Raw genomic sequence first — 19,770 nt, 5'->3', positions numbered from 1 at the left:
CCATCCTTTACATTTAGTCAGGAAATCCTGCCATGTTTGTGTGACGCCCCAGGAGCGCTGATCCTGTTCGGGGACGCCACAGTGCTGGATAACAGGTAGGTTAACTTCAATGGGAAATTCATGACGCCACTCTCGGTATTGCGGTCAGGACGACCGCCACTGCAGTTTAAGGGACACCTGGGGCTGATGGTAGGTGCAGTCAGATGTGGTGGCCTCCCGAGAGTGAGGCTGGCCCCAGGGCCCGGTGTAGGTGTATAGTGCAGCAAGTCGCAGAGTAATCCACACACACAGCAGTAATGTCTTTCAGGGTTTTACTCACTGTTTGTTGTTAGAAGAGTGAGGTATCTGGGGCGATGCTGTGATGAACCAGGAGGGGAACCGGGTATCCCTTTGGCTGACGTCGGGGTGGCTGCTAGCTCGCCTTCCTAGCCCTCTTTGTTTGAGGTGGCCCCGACCTGAAGTCGTGTGGGGCTCACCCAGGGAAGCTGCTTCTGCCAGTTCTCCCCTTTTTGGCCCTTTGTCTGTAGCCTGGACCAAGTGTTTCTGGCTGCTGCCTTCTTCCACTTATGGGCCCTCTCGTTGCTACGTGGCTCCGGACTGTGTTGGTTTGGTGAAGGGCATGGAGTGCTCCCCACCTGCAGGTTTAGCAGGCCAACTGAATGGGCCCCTGCTCTGGGGACCTGTAACCCCGTGCGGGCAGGGTCTACTGGCAGTCCCCGTACTCGGCCACCTCTCTGCACTCCGGCCTCAGGTAGTTTTCGGGCGGCACTACCAGGTAGCCCTTTCTCCCCCGCCAGCAGCCACGAACGGTGCAGTGTCTGTAAGGGCCCTGCTCACTGCTCTGCCCTCCAGACGCGACTCCTCCACTTCCTTCTCCTTTGGCTGCCTCTGCACAACTCCCTTGTTCCCAGTGACGCCACCCACCACTAGCTGGGAGGCGAGGGCCCCGCCCCCTCCCTGAGTCTGCTCAGGGGTCCCCTCTAGCTGTGTGTGTGTTCCTAGTTACTAGTGTTCCGTGTGTCCACACGCTTATCAGCCATCAGGATTACCTGTATTGTACTGACCCGACTTGGGTGCAGTACTCAGTGGTGCCTGACCAGGTCAGGGGCGCCACATTTGTTCATCCAGTGTTCCATTCATACCTGCATTCACCTTTTCCCAATTTGGTCTACAGCCTTTGATAGCTTCTGCGCCTTTTATGTGTTGTACAACATCAATTGCAGGAGTCCATATCTCCACATCCTCATCCTCACTGGATGAGGATCTACTCTGTGTAGTTCTTATCCTTGCAACAACTCGGAATGACAACAACCACACGACAATGATAACAATTACAGAGAACTATGTCTTTGCATCCATGTTGCTTTCAAGGGTAGGACCTTACCTTGCACCACACCACTCGACACTGCGCAAGGTAAATAGTGGCTACTACGTGATACCCCACGTCTGGGGCCCACGAGTTGCCACTTGAGTGATTGCACTGCCGGTACCACGCTTTTGTGGCACACCAGCAGCCACTCAAGAGTGACTGCACTGCCGGTACCTCACGTCTGTGGCACACGAGCAGCCACTCAAGAGTGACTACATTGCCGGTACCTCACGTCTATGGCACACCAGCAGCCACTCTACTTTACTGCAGTAACTTAATATCTAGAATTGGGATCCCAGTATCACAGAGTAGGTAATATAATAATATGGGGCCCTTCTCCCCCCTTGGTTTTCCACATGAGCGTCTGTACAGCACGCTACACTGGAAAACCCTTAAATCACTTAACGTTTTTTTCTATGGCACAGAAAGCAGGTAAATATTGTAGGGCAGATAATGACTATAACCAGTGCCCAATCAGGAGGGATGTTAGGTACTGAATTAATCAAAGATGGTAGCAAAAGGGAGCTAATGAGAGGACCAGAACAACCAAAACCCTATGAGCTGCTAATCATACCCTGGGAATGTTATCAGGGTGTCCAAATAGACCTGTATCACAATTTTTAGCCCATAAATTCAAAGTTCAATGTCTTAAAGGGACGGTACACTTTTTGCAAAAATGGCAAAAAAAAGGACTCGCACTTACAGCAGAGTAAAGATAGTGATTATAAACAGCGCTCACACAAGAGGTATGTACGATATTCCATGCGTAACACCAAAAGAGCAGCAAAAAGAACTAAAGAGAACACTATAACAAGCAGCGTATCAGGGTGCGTGATATAGTTTCTGCGGATTAATTGCCGTGTTAGTGAGAGGCTGATCAGTGTCGTGTAGTACAGGCACAATGAAGTCCACGCAATGTGCTATAAATAATATGTCAGATTCTCTGAGAATGTGAGCAAGAGCAGGACATTGCAAGATGAGAAAGGTTTAGTTGGAGGACGTCCAGCGTCTGCTTGCACGGAGATGAGACAGTGTCTTGCTGTAAAAATCTGCAGCGTTCAGTGCTTCAAAGTCACAAATTTGGCAGCTGTCAGACATGAGGCTGGGACAGTCAGTGTCAGTAGCCAGGATGTGAGAGCATCTTTACAAAGACACACAACATACCGGTGTTCTCACCAAACCGACAGTGCTCATCACAAATGGCAGGTCATCCACATACACACATACAAGAAATCACAACCTGTCAGCAAAACTGCCAGTCAGTCAAAAAGTCAGTTACGGACATTGCAATCAGTCTTCAAGTACACTCATTGCAATGTTTTTACAATCACACAAAGTTATAAGGTTACCACACACAGAAACCACAAAGTCCCTGGCTCGTACCCAGCAGCTCCGTCCCTTCTGAACGGAAGCCTCAAATGGTGTACGACCGTTCCCTGCCTATAGTGATGCGTATCTAGATCTTATACTCACCTCAGTCTCCTCCGAGTATGTCTATCAAGCTCAAAGAGCGACAGACCTGGTCTATCAAATCGTGCCAGGGTCCGGGTAGGTCTTTGCACATGAATGTTAGAGTTTCAGACCCTCAGTTTCAACGGCTATACTCATCAATCTCGGCGGGTGTCCCTAGGTATAGACAAAAACAAACATGTAACAGTCCCTGGCCGGAGGCGCCTCACATGGGTCAGCTCGCAGAATCGCAGGGGCCCTAACTTCCTCACGGTTGGACCCCTCTATACTGGGCCACTATTCTCAGCCTCCCTCGTAAGAAGCTTATGACCCACCCCAGGGCTATGGGGTACTTGGTCCCAGGCCCAGTATTACAGGGATATGTCACGAGTCTGGCCAATGCCTGGTTCCGTGACCCTGGGGGTTGATTAAAAAGGGGTTTAAAATGAAGATAAAAGAATGTTTTTTTTTTTGTGATGCCACTTGCAGTATGCGGCTAGGTGAGGAAAGTCACCGCTGCAGTCTCTCATTGCTGGGGCTGGTGGTATTTAGCAGCTTAGATGTAATGGCCCTCTGCAAGTAGGGCTGAGCCCCAGGGGACAATGATGGGAGTGTAGTATGAGGGCAACAGGTGAAACAGGTAAGAGAAGAACTCAGGCCACACAAGAGCTGTGGTTTAACTTGTCTTTTACTCACGGGTTTTGTGAGCTACAGCTCGACTGGTGCTGGTCGGCACCAAACTGGGCCTCAGGATTCCTTTTGTCCCAGTGCCGGTTTTGTGACCTGGTGAGCTGTACTTCCTTGCACCCGTCTGTAGTTGGTGGGTCCCTGTAGCCTGAAGCGTTTTGGGGCTCCCCTCCTGGTCTCTCAGTCTTGGCCCGTATAGCAGGCAGATTTAACCACTCATGAGTTGGGCCTCCGCCTCAGCTCCCTTGGTTCCCTGTTAGCTGCTGTGCTCCGGACACTAACGTTGGTGAGGAACCGTGATGATTCCCTCACCGGGCATATTTATTAGATGAGCTTGAAGCGTCTTTCTGAACTAGGGCTCTGCACCCCACCGGTGCCTGGTCCTGTAAGTACTCCCCGTACTCTCCCAGCGACCGTACTCCTTTTTGCCCAATCAGTCACTCCACATTTGCTGTCTGTCTGCATGTTATCCTCAGACCTACTGTCAACTGCCTACTGCACACTCTAGCCCCTCCCCTTTCCCTGGTTTCTGACTAGCGGGTTTGGACGAGCCCCAGCTACAGGTGGCTATCCATCAGGTCCGCCTCTAGCTTGTTACCCAGTCTGGGGACAAGGGCATGGTTTTGTGTGTTTGGTTGCTGTTGTTTGGTTTTTACCAGCATTGGTCTTCCAGGAATCCGAGGTTAGTGCTGCACCTGTTACTGGATGCAATACCCTGTGGCACCTGACAACTCAGGGGCGCCACACTTATTACAGACACTCACAGACTCATACGCCTACAGACAATAGCACATATAAAGCAACACTCATTGGGTACTAGGCAGCAGGATGCCTGCACGGCACACCCCAAACCACAAGGATGGCACAGGAGGCAGTCAGTAACACAAAGGGTTACTTATCATGGTTTGCCCTACATCTAGTCCTGTTCCCGTGGGGAGGGGGGGGGGGCGATATTGTGAGGCCACAATTCACCACCAAAAACTGTTATGGCAATCAGCTAAGCCACGTGCAAAATGAATGCTTCGCCAGCGGGAAGAAGTCAGCAATAACAGATGACAGTCATGTGGTTCCCCATCTGAGCAAGTGCCCAGGGGGTCATTTATTGAAAAGCTCTAACATATAAGTCAATGCACCCCAACATTCATTGGTCAATCCCAACACTATTACATAATAATTGGTTATACTCTTGTTTATCATTTATACTCATTGGTTAATTTGGAATATCATGTAAAATAAAGACCACCTGATTCAAATGGATCATGCAGAGCCATGTGTATCAGGGGACACTCTTAGAGATAAGGACTGGTACATTGTAAAATGTACCAGTACCTAATATATCATTTTATATATAAAGGTACATTACACTGACTATGGCCTTCACATCTGTCCAGATGTTATTCTATGTTAGGTGTAGCAAATAATATTAATAATAATAATCATAATCTGATCTTGTAAACCAGATTCAAGCTGGCGTCACACGGTACGATATATCGGGCGATATGTCGGTGGGGTAACGGAGTTTTTGACGCATATCCAGCATCGTTTGATATATCGTAGCGTGTGACAGCTACGAGCGACTGTGAACGAGCAAAAATACTCACCTTATCGTTGCTCGTTGACACGTCACTCATTTTCAAAATGTCGGTCCTCCTTCTGTGCTCCGGTTGTTCATCGTTCCCGAGGCAGCACATGTCGCTCCGTGTGACACCCCGGGAACGACGAACACAGCTTACCTGCATCCCGCCGGCAATGTGGAAGGAAGGAGGTGGGCGGGATGTTACGTCCCGCTCATCTCTGCCCCTCCACTTCTATTGGCCGGCTGCTGTGTGACGTCGCTGTGACGCCGAACGTCCCTCCCCCTTCAGGAAGAGGATGTTCGCCGCCCACAGCGACGTCGTCTGGGAGGTAAGTGCGTGTGACAGGGGGTTAACGATTTTGTGCACCACGGGCAACTAATTGCCCATGACGCACAAACGACAGGGGCGGGTACGATCGCTCGTGCGATCAAACGATAGATCGTACCGTGTGACGCCGGCTTCATTCTTTAACAATGCCCACCACATCATAATCCATGGATGACATAAGAGTCTCCAATTCATTCATTTTGTTTGCAAGACTTCTTGCATTTGCCAGTAGACATTTAATACTATTAACACATTCCTTATCCCTAGCCTCCCTACTTTCCTTGCATGTCCCAGACCCCCCAATCCTTCATTGACCCCTACTGTCTCACTGTCTCTATCTGCTCTATCTATCCCCTTATTTGCTCCACTACCCTCCCTCCCCCAGATCCTAGTTTAAAAGCTCCTCCATTTCTAAGCCATGTATCTATCTCCCTAAGCTCTCGTTGTCTTTCTAGTGATGCTCGTGGCACCGTTAGTATTTCTGAAAACACCACCTTCCAGGTCCTGTACTTCAGCTTCTCTCCTGGTTACCTGTAATCATTAAGGACCTTCCACCTGTCTCTAACTTTGTCATTAGTACCAATATGCACTATGACCGCTGAGTTTTCCCCAGCCCCACCCAGCAATCTGTCTACCCGATCCGCAATATGACGAACCCGAGCACCCGGCAGACAATTCACTCTTCGGCATTCACGGTCTCAGTGACAGATGACCCTGTCTGTCCGCCTAATTATAGAGTCCCCTACCACCAACATCTGTCTAGCCTTTGCTGCTCTCCTATTTCCCTCCTTCCTACAGCAGCCATTTTCCTGGTTGCTAGGAGCAATGGCCTGCTGTAGTGAGCCTAGTCATGTCCCTTCATTCCTAAGATCAGCCACACAGGCATATTTACTAGGTTGTGCCAGATCAGGACTGGGCTCCCTGACACTTTTCCCCCTACCTCCTCTTCTGTTACCCAGCTACCTACCTCTGGGTCCTGACCTTCCCCACCTCCACCCTCCTCCATAGCACTGGCCCCAGCCAGAGCCGCTCAGTGAGCTCTAAACTCCTCTCCAGGTTTGCAATGCTCCTGAGTGCTGTGAGCGGCATATTTAGATCAGTTACCTGGGCTTCCAAATATGTAACACGCTGACATCGAGTGCAGACATATTCACCCTCCAACGGCTGCTCAAGGCAGGCATACATCTGACAAGACACACACCTGGTAGCATTGTCCATGCAGCAGCTATTAAATGGGGATGAACCGTACAGATAAAAGCAAAAAAACAATGGGAAACTTGTAAGGAAAACTCCAAACTCTGCTCTTGTGTCACACTATGATATTGTGCTTATACTATGCACTTCCCGGCCCCCTCAGACTTTACTGCCCCTCACAAGCTCAGTGACCCTCGCTTACTGTGGCCGGGGTAAATAGTTCAGGAACAATCTAGAAACAGCTGTGGCTACTGTCCCCTCAGACTTCACTGCTCATCCCTGGATTTCCAGGATATCTGCTCCATGTCTGTCCATTAGTGATGGGTAGTTCCTGAACGAGCCGGCTCTTCATAGTGAATCATATGAGTCGGCTCCTGGCAGGGGCCAATTGAAATTTAAACGGCTCTTTGCCAGTTCCGTTCCACAGTCAGTCCCCTCTTGCCCCACCCCTCCCCTCTTGCCCCGCCTCTCCCCTTTTGCCCCGCCCCTCCCGGCCCCTCCCTCCCGGCAGTAGTCCCTCTGATCTTATCCAGGAGACTGAGAATGCTCCTCCTGCTGCCGCACATAGCACTGACTCACAGCCCCGCCCCCTCCAATCTGTGACAAGCAGCAGTCAGGCAGTCAGGCACTTTATTAAAGGAGCACTGACATCTGGATTTCGCCTGATTCTAGTTATTTCCCGCCAGCTTGTAAATCCTCGCTGAGCGAGGGAGAAACAGCGGATGGAAATGTGCGTCCCTTGTTCTCTCCCATTCACTTGAATGGAAGAGAACAAATGATCCAGCGCTGCATTTTCTCTTATGCCCCTGCCTCAGGGGGCGGGGCCGGAGGCAGTTCTGTGCGCACACATGACATGCGCACAGAACTTCGTGATTGCCCTCCGGGGACCGATCGCACAGCTCCGTGCTGTCACCGCCCGGCCCACAACGGGTGCTGCATGGTCCATGCGGTCAGTCAGCGAGCGCTGGCCGACAACATGGTCGCATCCTGTGTGTCTTTTGCTGAATAGGGCTCCGGCACAGGACAACTTCCATGGAAACCCATGTAAACAGTTCCATAGGTTTTTATGGAATACCAGCAGGATTGAAGCAGAATTTTTAAAATAAGTATATGGAGAATATACCTATTATAAAAAGTTCTCTTCAATTAATGGCACTTGCCCATGTGACCCAACCCCTTTAATGACATTATATTAGTGATGGCAGAAGACATTGGTCCTTGATGGGACACCAAAAAACAGTCTTTTCCAAAACAGCTAATAACAGAGGAAATAAACTGCATCCGTCCATCCAGGCTATGGCACTTAGTTTATCCAATGGGCCCTAGAGACACTTTTCGGCGCCTTCACACTTTGTGGATTTGCAGCGGAGTTTCTGCAGATCATCAGCGTGGAAATTCCATGGCATTTACAGAAGCCAACAGCGGCAATGGCTTTATCCAAAACACATTCTCACTTCATGGAAAACTTCAGAATGTGACGTGAGGTGTGAAACTGGCTTCAGCAGCGTCACTATGTGCAGAGTATCCGATATGCCACATTCATTGCAGTAAATGGACGGGGGAAATCCGCAGCAGATTCCTTCTCTCAATCCGCCTGGATGCAGAGGCCACATCTGACGCTGCAGATTTGCTGCAGACTGTTTGCAGCAGACACAGCCCACAGCGAACTCGCCACGTGTGAATGGGGCTCTACAATGTGGCGCTGAGGATTAGGATCTTGTTGCTATTTTGCATGTTCATTTTGTGTTTGTTAAAGTTTTTACAGCAAATAATATAAAATCTGGTTATTCTGGAAACTATTCTGTTTTATGTCATAAATTGTCACATGTAGATTTTTACTAAAAGGTACAATCATGGGTTAAAACAGACCAGAATTTGGCTTCAAATTTAAAGCCAAAGGTAATAGGAAATGAAGAGACGTTTTCGGAGCCAAAAGACCCGGCTCACCAAAAAACCGCATTTTACCCATCACTACTGAGGAGCTGACCATGTGACCCTGACTCCTCCCCTCCATGTGACATCATCACAGGTCCTGGAAGCACAGAGCAGCCACATGTATACTGTGCGGCTGTTACTCTAGATGCGGGGGTTGGGAAGCAGCAAGCGAACAGCAAAAAGGAAGGTAACGGAAACCCTGTGTCTAGGGAAACTAAACTAGACTAAACCTACTGCTGGTCCCTGGGCCCTCACCACTATAGATAGGTTCCGCACCTCTGCGCCGAGCCGGATACCTGACCCTAGCTATAACTACTGCTGGTCCCTGGGCCCTCACCACCATAGATAGGTTCCGCACCTCTGCCCCGAGCCGGATACCTGACCCTAGCTATAACTACTGCTGGTCCCTGGGTCCTCACCACCATAGATAGGTTCCGCACCTCTGCCCCGAGCCGGATACCTGACCCTAGCTATAACTACTGCTGGTCCCTGGGCCCTCACCACCATAGATAGGTTCCTCACCTCTGCCCCGAGCCGGATACCTGACCCTAGCTATAACTACTGCTGGTCCCTGGGTCCTCACCACCATAGATAGGTTCCTCACCTCTGCGCCGAGCCGGATACCTGACCCTAGCTATAACTACTGCTGGTCCCTGGGCCCTCACCACCATAGATAGGTTCCGCACCTCTGCCCCGAGCCGGATACCTGACCCTAGATATAACTACCGCTGGTCCCTGGGTCCTCACCACCATAGATAGGTTCCTCACCTCTGCGCCGAGCCGGATACCTGACCCTAGCTATAACTACTGCTGGTCCCTGGGCCCTCACCACCATAGATAGGTTCCTCACCTCTGCCCCGAGCCGGATACCTGACCCTAGCTATAACTACTGCTGGTCCCTGGGCCCTCACCACCATAGATAGGTGCCGCACCTCTGCCCCGAGCCGGATACCTGACCCTAGCTATAACTACTGCTGGTCCCTGGGTCCTCACCACCATAGATAGGTTCCTCACCTCTGCCCCGAGCCGGATACCTGACCCTAGCTATAACTACTGCTGGTCCCTGGGCCCTCACCACCATAGATAGGTTCCTCACCTCTGCCCCGAGCCGGATACCTGACCCTAGCTATAACTACTGCTGGTCCCTGGGCCCTCACCACCATAGATAGGTTCCTCACCTCTGCCCCGAGCCGGATACCTGACCCTAGCTATAACTACTGCTGGTCCCTGGGCCCTCACCACCATAGATAGGTGCCGCACCTCTGCCCCGAGCCGGATACCTGACCCTAGCTATAACTACTGCTGGTCCCTGGGTCCTCACCACCATAGATAGGTTCCTCACCTCTGCCCCGAGCCGGATACCTGACCCTAGCTATAACTACTGCTGGTCCCTGGGTCCTCACCACCATAGATAGGTTCCTCACCTCTGCCCCGAGCCAGATACCTGACCCTAGCTATAACTACTGCTGGTCCCTGGGTCCTCACCACCATAGATAGGTTCCTCACCTCTGCCCCGAGCCGGATACCTGACCCTAGCTATAACTACTGCTGGTCCCTGGGTCCTCACCACCATAGATAGGTTCCTCACCTCTGCCCCGAGCCGGATACCTGACCCTAGCTATAACTACTGCTGGTCCCTGGGTCCTCACCACCATAGATAGGTTCCTCACCTCTGCCCCGAGCCGGATACCTGACCCTAGCTATAACTACTGCTGGTCCCTGGGTCCTCACCACCATAGATAGGTTCCTCACCTCTGCCCCGAGCCGGATACCTGACCCTAGCTATAACTACTGCTGGTCCCTGGGCCCTCACCACCATAGATAGGTTCCTCACCTCTGCCCCGAGCCGGATACCTGACCCTAGCTATAACTACTGCTGGTCCCTGGGCCCTCACCACCATAGATAGGTTCCTCACCTCTGCCCCGAGCCGGATACCTGACCCTAGCTATAACTACTGCTGGTGCCTGGGTCCTCACCACCATAGGTTCCGCACCTCTGCCCCGAGCCGGATACCTGACCCTAGCTATAACTACTGCTGGTCCCTGGGTCCTCACCACCATAGATAGGTTCCTCACCTCTGCCCCGAGCCGGATACCTGACCCTAGCTATAACTACTGCTGGTCCCTGGGCCCTCACCACCATAGATAGGTTCCTCACCTCTGCCCCGAGCCGGATACCTGACCCTAGCTATAACTACTGCTGCTCCCTGGGTCCTCACCACCATAGAGAGGTTCCGCACCTCTGCCCCGAGCCGGATACCTGACCCTAGCTATAACTACTGCTGCTCCCTGGGTCCTCACCACCATAGATAGGTTCCGCACCTCTGCCCCGAGCCGGATACCTGACCCTAGCTATAACTACTGCTGGTCCCTGGGCCCTCACCACCATAGATAGGTTCCTCACCTCTGCCCCGAGCCGTATACCTGACCCTAGCTATAACTACTGCTGGTCCCTGGGTCCTCACCACCATAGATAGGTTCCTCACCTCTGCCCCGAGCCGGATACCTGACCCTAGCTATAACTACTGCTGGTCCCTGGGCCCTCACCACCATAGATAGGTTCCTCACCTCTGCCCCGAGCCGGATACCTGACCCTAGCTATAACTACTGCTGGTCCCTGGGCCCTCACCACCATAGATAGGTTCCTCACCTCTGCCCCGAGCCGGATACCTGACCCTAGCTATAACTACTGCTGGTCCCTGGGCCCTCACCACCATAGATAGGTTCCTCACCTCTGCCCCGAGCCGGATACCTGACCCTAGCTATAACTACTGCTGGTCCCTGGGCCCTCACCACCATAGATAGGTTCCTCACCTCTGCCCCGAGCCGGATACCTGACCCTAGCTATAACTACTGCTGGTCCCTGGGCCCTCACCACCATAGATAGGTTCCTCACCTCTGCCCCGAGCCGGATACCTGACCCTAGCTATAACTACTGCTGGTCCCTGGGCCCTCACCACCATAGATAGGTTCCGCACCTCTGCCCCGAGCCGGATACCTGACCCTAGCTATAACTACTGCTGGTCCTGGGCCCTCACCACCATAGATAGGTTCCTCACCTCTGCCCCGAGCCGGATACCTGACCCTAGCTATATCTACTGCTGGTCCCTGGGCCCTCACCACCATAGATAGGTTCCTCACCTCTGCCCCGAGCCGGATACCTGACCCTAGCTATAACTACTGCTGGTCCCTGGGTCCTCACCATAGATAGGTTCCTCACCTCTGCGCCGAGCCGGATACCTGACCCTAGCTATAACTACTGCTGGTCCCTGGGCCCTCACCACCATAGATAGGTTCCTCACCTCTGCCCCGAGCCGGATACCTGACCCTAGCTATAACTACTGCTGGTCCCTGGGTCCTCACCACCATAGATAGGTTCCGCACCTCTGCCCCGAGCCGGATACCTGACCCTAGCTATATCTACTGCTGGTCCCTGGGCCCTCACCACCATAGATAGGTTCCTCACCTCTGCCCCGAGCCGGATACCTGACCCTAGCTATAACTACTGCTGGTCCCTGGGCCCTCACCACCATAGATAGGTTCCTCACCTCTGCCCCGAGCCGGATACCTGACCCTAGCTATAACTACTGCTGGTCCCTGGTCCCTCACCACCATAGATAGGTTCCTCACCTCTGCCCCGAGCCGGATACCTGACCCTAGCTATATCTACTGCTGGTCCCTGGGCCCTCACCACCATAGATAGGTTCCTCACCTCTGCCCCGAGCCGGATACCTGACCCTAGCTATAACTACTGCTGGTCCCTGGGCCCTCACCACCATAGATAGGTTCCGCACCTCTGCCCCGAGCCGGATACCTGACCCTAGCTATATCTACTGCTGGGCCCTAGGTCCTCACCACCATAGAGAGGTTCCTCACCTCTGCGCCGAGCCGGATACCTGACCCTAGCTATAACTACTGCGGGGCCCTAAATAGGGAAAGGGTGGGATGAGCTCTTCATCAACCCCACTAAACACTAAAGACTACACAAGGAGGACACAGGAAAATGCATGAACTACTTATCTACAAGGGACACAGGTAGAAGTTCAGCAGCAATACCACAGAGGAGTACAAGCCACCTGCTTACAACCAAGGCTTGAATGAACTAAAAATATCACCAGCATCAGTCCAAGGAAGTATCGGGTATTTAAGCACCCAGACAATGCTGATGATCTGGTGTAAGGCGAGCTCCTGCTGGGTCCAAAAGGGGGAGAGAAATCCAGCAGGAAATTAATACTGACAGCAGGAACAATGGAAAGTCAGGGAGCATTCTGCGCAGCCAGACACTGTGACCTCTTATAGCCAGAAACCACATGACTGTCACTTGTGACAGCGGCTTTGCAGGTGGAGGTGTGTGGAAATTCCCCATTATTGGTCACAAGTGACCTTAACCCCTTCAGCGCTGAGACTTTCTTGGAGTTTTTCTCTCACTTATTTCTATGATTTGTGAGGTTTTTGTTCCTTTTCCTCTGATAGATTCAGTCGCCCAAACTATGAGAGGCCGGAAGTGAGGAAACCCGTCTGCCTTCAGTCCTCGGCCCCTTTCTACCCTCGGTTCCTGGCCCCTTTCTGCCCTCAGTCCTCGGCCCCTTTCTACCCTCGGTCCCTGGCCCCTTTCTGCCCTCGGTCCTCGGCCCCTTTCTGCCCTCGGTCCTCGGCCCCTTTCTGCCCTCGGTCCTCGGCCCCTTTCTGCCCTCGGTCCTCGGCCCCTTTCTGCCCTCGGTCCTCGGCCCTTTTCTGCCCTCGGTCCTCGGCCCCTTTCTGCCCTCTGTCCTCGGCCCTTTTCTGCCCTCGGCCCCTTTCTGCCCTCGGTCCTCGGCCCTTTTCTGCCCTCGGTCCTCGGCCCCTTTCTGCCCTCTGTCCTCGGCCCTTTTCTGCCCTCGGCCCCTTTCTGCCCTCGGTCCTCGGCCCCTTTCTGCCCTCAGTCTTTGGCCCCTTTCTTCCCCACACAATATAATGTTCCCCAGAATGTTCTCATTATATGTTTCCCCTTATTCTCTCCAGTAATTGTATTATTACAGCGGATTCTTTCTGATGTTACATCGTCATCTTCTCCCCATTCAGGTCCCTACAATATCGGATCCTCTCAGTGGAGAACTTCTATATAAGAGAATCCTCCTGATTTCCCCGTGAAGGATGGATATGGACAGGGACAAGATGGCGGAGAGGATATTACACCTCACCCTAGAGATCCTCTTCCGGCTTACTGGAGAGGTGAGAGATTCTGATGACGTCACATTACATCATTCTTATCTATGGGAATAACAGATGGACAGAACTGGGGAGGTGAGGACTCTGGAAATGTCTGTAGTGAGATTTATTACTGTGTCTCTCCATAACCAGGATTACACAGTAGTGAAGAAGACCTCTAGTGAGCGCTGTCAGGCCCCTGTGTCTGAGGGATGGGGAAGACCCCTGAGCCCAATCATGGGGCCTCCACCTCACCCCCCGATACATGAGGACATCAATGAGCAGAAGATCCTAGAACTCACCTACAAGATGATTGAGCTGCTGACTGGAGAGGTGACACTGCTGGGAATGCTGGGACATTATACAGTAACGCTATGAAGGGATCGGGGGTGACGGTATCATTGTATGTGTCAGGTTCCTATAAGGTGTCAGGACGTCACCGTCTATTTCTCCATGGAGGAGTGGGAGTATTTAGAAGGACACAAAGATCTGTACAAGGACGGCATGATGGAGGGTCCCCAGCCCCTCACATCACCAGGTAATAGACAGGACTAAATACACACGGCCTATAATTATCTGTATGTAAGGAATGAATTCAGTCCCTGTATGTGTCTCCTCCAGTTCTATCCAGTAAGAGGACAACACCAGAGAGATGTCCCCGTCCTCTTCTCCCACAGGACTGTAAACAAGAAGACCCCGATGTTCCTCAGGATCATCAGGTAGATGGAGAGAAGGGGCCATGAAATCTCCCTATGATGTGTAGACGGCTGTGAAGGTCTTGTGCTCAGTCTTGTTTTATCCTCCAGTATTATATGTGTTATACTTGTGTAATGAGAGCGGTGGAGATGGCAGGATTAGAGCTGATCATAGATGGGACTTCTCCATTTGTCTGTGACTTTTACAATACTTGTTTCAGGATGAAGATCTGACTCATATTAATACTACAGAGATATATGTGAGGGGTGATGAGCGGAGTAAAGAGGAGATTCCTACAGATGACAGTGCAGGTGAGTAGTGGTCTCTCTAAACCGACGAGTAAAAGGATAACAATGTTTTGATCTTTTGACTTTCATTCTCCATATCTCACCATCACCTTGAACGGGAGACGACCTTCATTTTATAAACAATCATCTTGGCTATATCATACATAAATTATTTATTTTTTATTACTATAACGCTATTTATTCCATGGTGCTTTACAAGTGAAAAGAGTATACATAAAAAACAAGTACAACAATCATGAACATTAAAAAACAGACTGGTAGAGGAGGAGAGAGGACCCTGCCCGCGAGGGCTCACAGTCTACAGGGAATGGGTGAGGATACAGTAGGTGAGGGTAGAGCTGGTTGCGCAGTGGTGTACTGGATTGAGGATTATTGTAGGCTTGTCAGAAGAGGTGGGTCTTCAGGTTCCTTTTGAAGCGCTCCATGGTAGGCGAGAGTCTGATATGCTGGGGTAGAGCATTCCAGAGTATGAGGGAGGTGCGGGAGAAATCTTGTATGCAATTGTGGGAAAAGGAGATAAGAGGGGAGAAGAGAAGGAGATCTTGTGCGTATCTGAGGTTGCATGCAGGTAGGTACCGGGCGACTAAGGCACAGATGTAAGGAGGACACAGGTTGTGAATGGCTTTGTATATCATGGTTAGTGTTTTGAACTGGAGTCTTTCGGCAATGGGAAGCGAGTGAAGGGAATGGCAGAGAGGAGAGGCTGGGGCATTACGAGGGGAGAGGTGGATTAATCGGGCCGTTGAGTTTAGGATAGATTAAAGGGGTGCAAGAGTGTTGGAAGGGAGTCTAGAAAGCAGGAGGTTGCAGTAGTCGATGCAGGAGATGATGAGGGCATGCACTAATGTTTTTGATGATTCTTGATTAAGGAAATATTTTTGAGTTATAGTCAGCATGAGGTAAAGAGGGCTTGGATGTGTGGCTTGAAGGATAGAGCTGAGTCGAGGGTTACTCCGAGGCAACAAGCTTGTGAGACTTGGGAGAGTGAGCAGCCATCAACTTTGATGGATAGGCTTGTTAGATGGGTTGAGTGAGGAGGAGAAAAGATAATGAATTCTGTTTTATTCATGTTAAGCTTTAGAAATCGAGCAGGGAAAAAGGATGAAATAGCAGACAGACATTGTGGGATTCTGGTTAGTAAGGAGGTGATGTCAGGTTCATAGAGGTAGATCTGCGTATCATCGGCATAGAGATCATATCGAAAGCCGTGTAACTCTATGAGCTGTCCCAGGCCGAAGGTGTAGATGGAGAACAGCAGGGGTCCAAGAACTGAACCTTGGGGGACACCGACAGAGGGCAAGATGAGGAAATGGTGGGAGACACTGAAAGTTCGGTTGGTTAGTTATGAAGAGATCCAAGATAGGGCCAAGTCTGTGATGCCCAGAGATGACAGAATGTGTAATAGGAGGGAGTGGTCCACTGTGTCAAAGGCAGAGGACAACTGATCTACAATGACTCCCCTGAAGGCTTCCATTGTGCAACCCTCTGGTGACTCCAAAAGGAGAGAAGGAAATTTCTCTTTGTACCTTAGTTTCAGAATGGTGGCCAATCTAGGATGTAGGATAAAATGTGTATCATGTGAGGGTCTTGCGACAGACACTAAAGGCTGCTTTACACGCAACAACATCGCTAACATGATATCGCTGGGGTCATGGAATTTGTGACGCACATCCGGCATCGTTAGTGACGTCGTTGCGTTTGACACCTCTGAGCGACCGCTAACAATACGAAAAACGGCAAAAATTGTTGATTGTTGACACGTAGTTCAATTCCCAAATATCGTTGCTCATTTTGGACGCAGGTTGTTCGTTGTTCCTGAGGCAGCACACATCGCTACGTGTGACACCCGAGAACGACGAACAACAGCGTTCCTGCGTCCTCCGGCAACGAGGTGGGAGTGACGTTAATGCGGCTGCTCTCCGCCCCTCCGCTTCTATTGGTGGCCCGCTGTGTAACGTCACTGTGACGCCGCACGAACCTCCCTTAGAAAAGAGTTTGTTCGCCGGCCACAGCGACATCGTTAGGAAGGTATGTGCCTGTGACGCGTACTAGCAATATTGTTCGCCATGGGCAGCGATTTGCCCGTGACGCACGCACAACTGGGGCGGGTGTGATCACTAGCGAAAGTGGCCTTTGCACATGAACTGTGCCATGTGGGTCAAGCTGCAAACAGGCAAATGTTCTGTGTCCCAAAAAGGAGGAACAATACCCATCCTCTCCTCATGTTGACTCATCTACTCCTCCTCCTCTCCAGCCCATCCATGTTGGACAGACATAATGCTGGGGTTGAGAGTTCCCTCAGTAGCATTGGGAATCACGTCGGTAGCACAGAAAAACAAGTCCTCTTCCTCCTCATCACCCAATGTTGCCTCAGAAAATTGGCTGGGCTGAGTAGTATCACCCACTGGGAAATCTGGCTCCATAGCCACATGCTGGGCACTCAAATCTTCCTCTTTGAAATTATGCAGTGATTGCTTCAACAGACACAGCAGCGGGATGGTTAAGCTGATAATAGCCTGATCACGGCTCACGAGCTTGGTGCAGTACTCAAAGTTCTCAAGAACCTCACAAATGTCAGCCATCCACACACACTCCACAGTTGTTATGTGTGGTGGGCAGGTCACACATGAGTCAGTGGCTTGGCAAATTAAAGCGCTTTTGCAGCACTGTTAGACCAGAAAAAAGCGGTAGAGGAATGGCAGAAATGGGCACTAATACAGTACAACTTCTCAAGGGAATCAGAGCTTACAAGTTGCATGTACACCAACTCATACTCCGGCTCACTTTTTTGTTTTGTTTTTTACCTTCTCAAGTAGGTATGGCAAGTCAGGATATGTTTTGAGAAATTTCTGAACAACTAGGTTCAGCACGTGAGACATGCATGGCACGTGTATTAGCTTGCCGACCTTTAAAGCCACCACGAGATTACGCCCATTATCACAGACAACCAGACCAGGTTGGAGGTGCAGCAGGGAGAGCTACTGTACAGTTTGTTCTTTTACACCTTGCCACAGCTCTGCTGCAGTGTGTGGTTTCTGACCTAAACAGATCAGCTTCAGCAGAGCGTGTTGGCGCTTAGACGATGTGTTGCTGCACAGCTCCCTGCTTGGCAGTGATGGGGAGTGTAATTCAGCAGAGGGTGAGTAGCAGGAGGAGGAGAGACAGGAAATGGCATATGATGAGTCAGAAACCCAGATAGGAGTTGGGCCCATTATTCTTGGTGTGGGTAGGATGTGTGATGTTCCAGTTTGCGACTTTGTCCCAGCCTCCACCAGGTTCACCCAGTGTGCCGTGACAGATATGTATCGTCCCTGTCCACAACAACTTGTCCACATGTCTTTTGTTAGGTGGACCTTCCCGGTTACGACAATGGTCAGAGTACGGTTGAGATTGTTTAACACATGCTTGTGTAACACTGGGCAAAATAGTGGCGGCTGGGAACACTGTATCGTGGGGCAGCCACAGCCAAGAGATCACGGAAACACTGTGTTCCCACAAACCTAATCAGCAACATATCTGTACCACCCCGCTCTCAGCAGCCGATGCCGCTCGGATCCAGACCTTCTGTGGGTGGCTCGAGGGTCTCCGGACCCGGGGGTCTCGCGGTCATTTCAATTGAAAAGGGGGTTATGGTGTATGGGATTTTGGAAAGTTTGAACGTGACGCCACCCACTGTATGTGGTAAATGGGGTACCACCGCTGCCGTTGGGGCTCCCGGGGGCGTTGAGCTGGCAGTTGGATGTTATTAACCCTCCATAGGGTAGGGATGGATGCCCCGCGGCCCAGTGGGAGTTGTGGTGGTGGCAGGGTTTACAGGGAGCAGGAAACTCAGTTTGGTTGTCCTGGTGTTGGATGAGGCTGCTTTCATATGTACAGTCATGGCCAAAAGTTTTGAGAATGACACTAAAATTATATTTTCACATGATCTGTTGCCCTCTGGTTTTTAATTGTGTTTGTCTGATGTTTACATCACATACAGAAATATAATTGCAATCATATTTTGAGTACCAAAAGGTTATATTGACAGTTAGAATGAGTTAATGCAGCAAGTCAATATTTGCAGTGTTGACCCTTCTTCTTCAGGACCTCTGCAATTCTCCTTGGCATGCTCTCAATCAACTTCTGGACCAAATCCTGACTGATAGCTGTCCATTCTTGCATAAGCAATGCTTGCATTTTGCCAGAATTTGTTGGTTTTTGTTTGTCCACCCATCTTTTGATGATTGCCCACAAGTTCTCAATGGGATTAAGATCTGGGGAGTTTCCAGGCCATGGACCCAAAATCTCTATGTTTTGTTCCATGAGCCATTTAGTGATCACCTTTGCTTTATGGCAAGGTGCTCCATCATGCTGGAAAAGGCATTGTTGGGCGCCAAACTGCTCTTGGACAGTTGGGAGAAGTTGCTCTTGGAGGACATTCTGGTACCATTCTTTATTCATGGCTGTGTTTTTAGGCATGACTGTGAGTGAGCCGATTCCCTTGGCTGAGAAGCAACCCCACACATGAATCGTTTCAGGATGCTTAACAGTTGGCATGAGACAAGACTGGTGGTATCGCTCACCTCTTCTTCTCCTAATAAGCTGTTTTCCAGATGTCCTAAACAATCGAAAAGGGGATTCATCTGAGAAAATGACTATACCCCAGTCCTCAGCAGTCCACTCCCTGTACCTTTTGCAGAATATCAGTCGGTCCCTGATGTTTTTTTCTGGAGAGAAGTGGCTTTTTTGCTGCCCTCCTTGAAACCAGGCCTTGCTCAAAGAGTCTCCGCCTCACAGTGCGTGCAGAAGCACTCACACCAGCCTGCTGCCATTGCTGAGCTAGCTCGGCACTGCTGGTAGTCCGATCCCACAGCTGAAACAGTTTTAAGATATTGTCCTGGCGTTTGCTGGTCCTTCTTGGGCACCCTGGAGCCTTTTTGGCAACAATGGAAGCTCTCTCCTTGAAGTTCTTGATGATGCGATAGATTGTTGACTGAGGTGCAATCTTTGTAGCTACGATACTCTTCCCTGTTAGGCCATTTTTGTGCAGAGCAATGATGGC

The 19,770-nt window shown here is 50.8% G+C and overlaps 1 protein-coding gene across 1 annotated transcript in view; it reads left to right on the top strand.

The window, feature by feature from the left end:
* The window catches only part of LOC142259007 (uncharacterized), a 244,029-nt gene that overhangs the window by 41,640 nt on the left and 182,619 nt on the right, over positions 1 to 19,770 (top strand). Inside the window, exons 9-12 of the mRNA XM_075331545.1 lie at positions 13,951 to 14,058; positions 14,140 to 14,263; positions 14,347 to 14,444; positions 14,642 to 14,732. Of these exons, the coding sequence (XP_075187660.1) occupies positions 13,951 to 14,058; positions 14,140 to 14,263; positions 14,347 to 14,444; positions 14,642 to 14,732 (421 nt within the window). The remainder of the gene's footprint in view (positions 1 to 13,950; positions 14,059 to 14,139; positions 14,264 to 14,346; positions 14,445 to 14,641; positions 14,733 to 19,770) is intronic.

Source organism: Anomaloglossus baeobatrachus (assembly GCF_048569485.1).
Source record: "Anomaloglossus baeobatrachus isolate aAnoBae1 chromosome 5 unlocalized genomic scaffold, aAnoBae1.hap1 SUPER_5_unloc_21, whole genome shotgun sequence".
Lineage (NCBI taxonomy): Eukaryota > Metazoa > Chordata > Amphibia > Anura > Aromobatidae > Anomaloglossus > Anomaloglossus baeobatrachus.
This window is presented reverse-complemented; position numbering and strand designations above follow the sequence as displayed.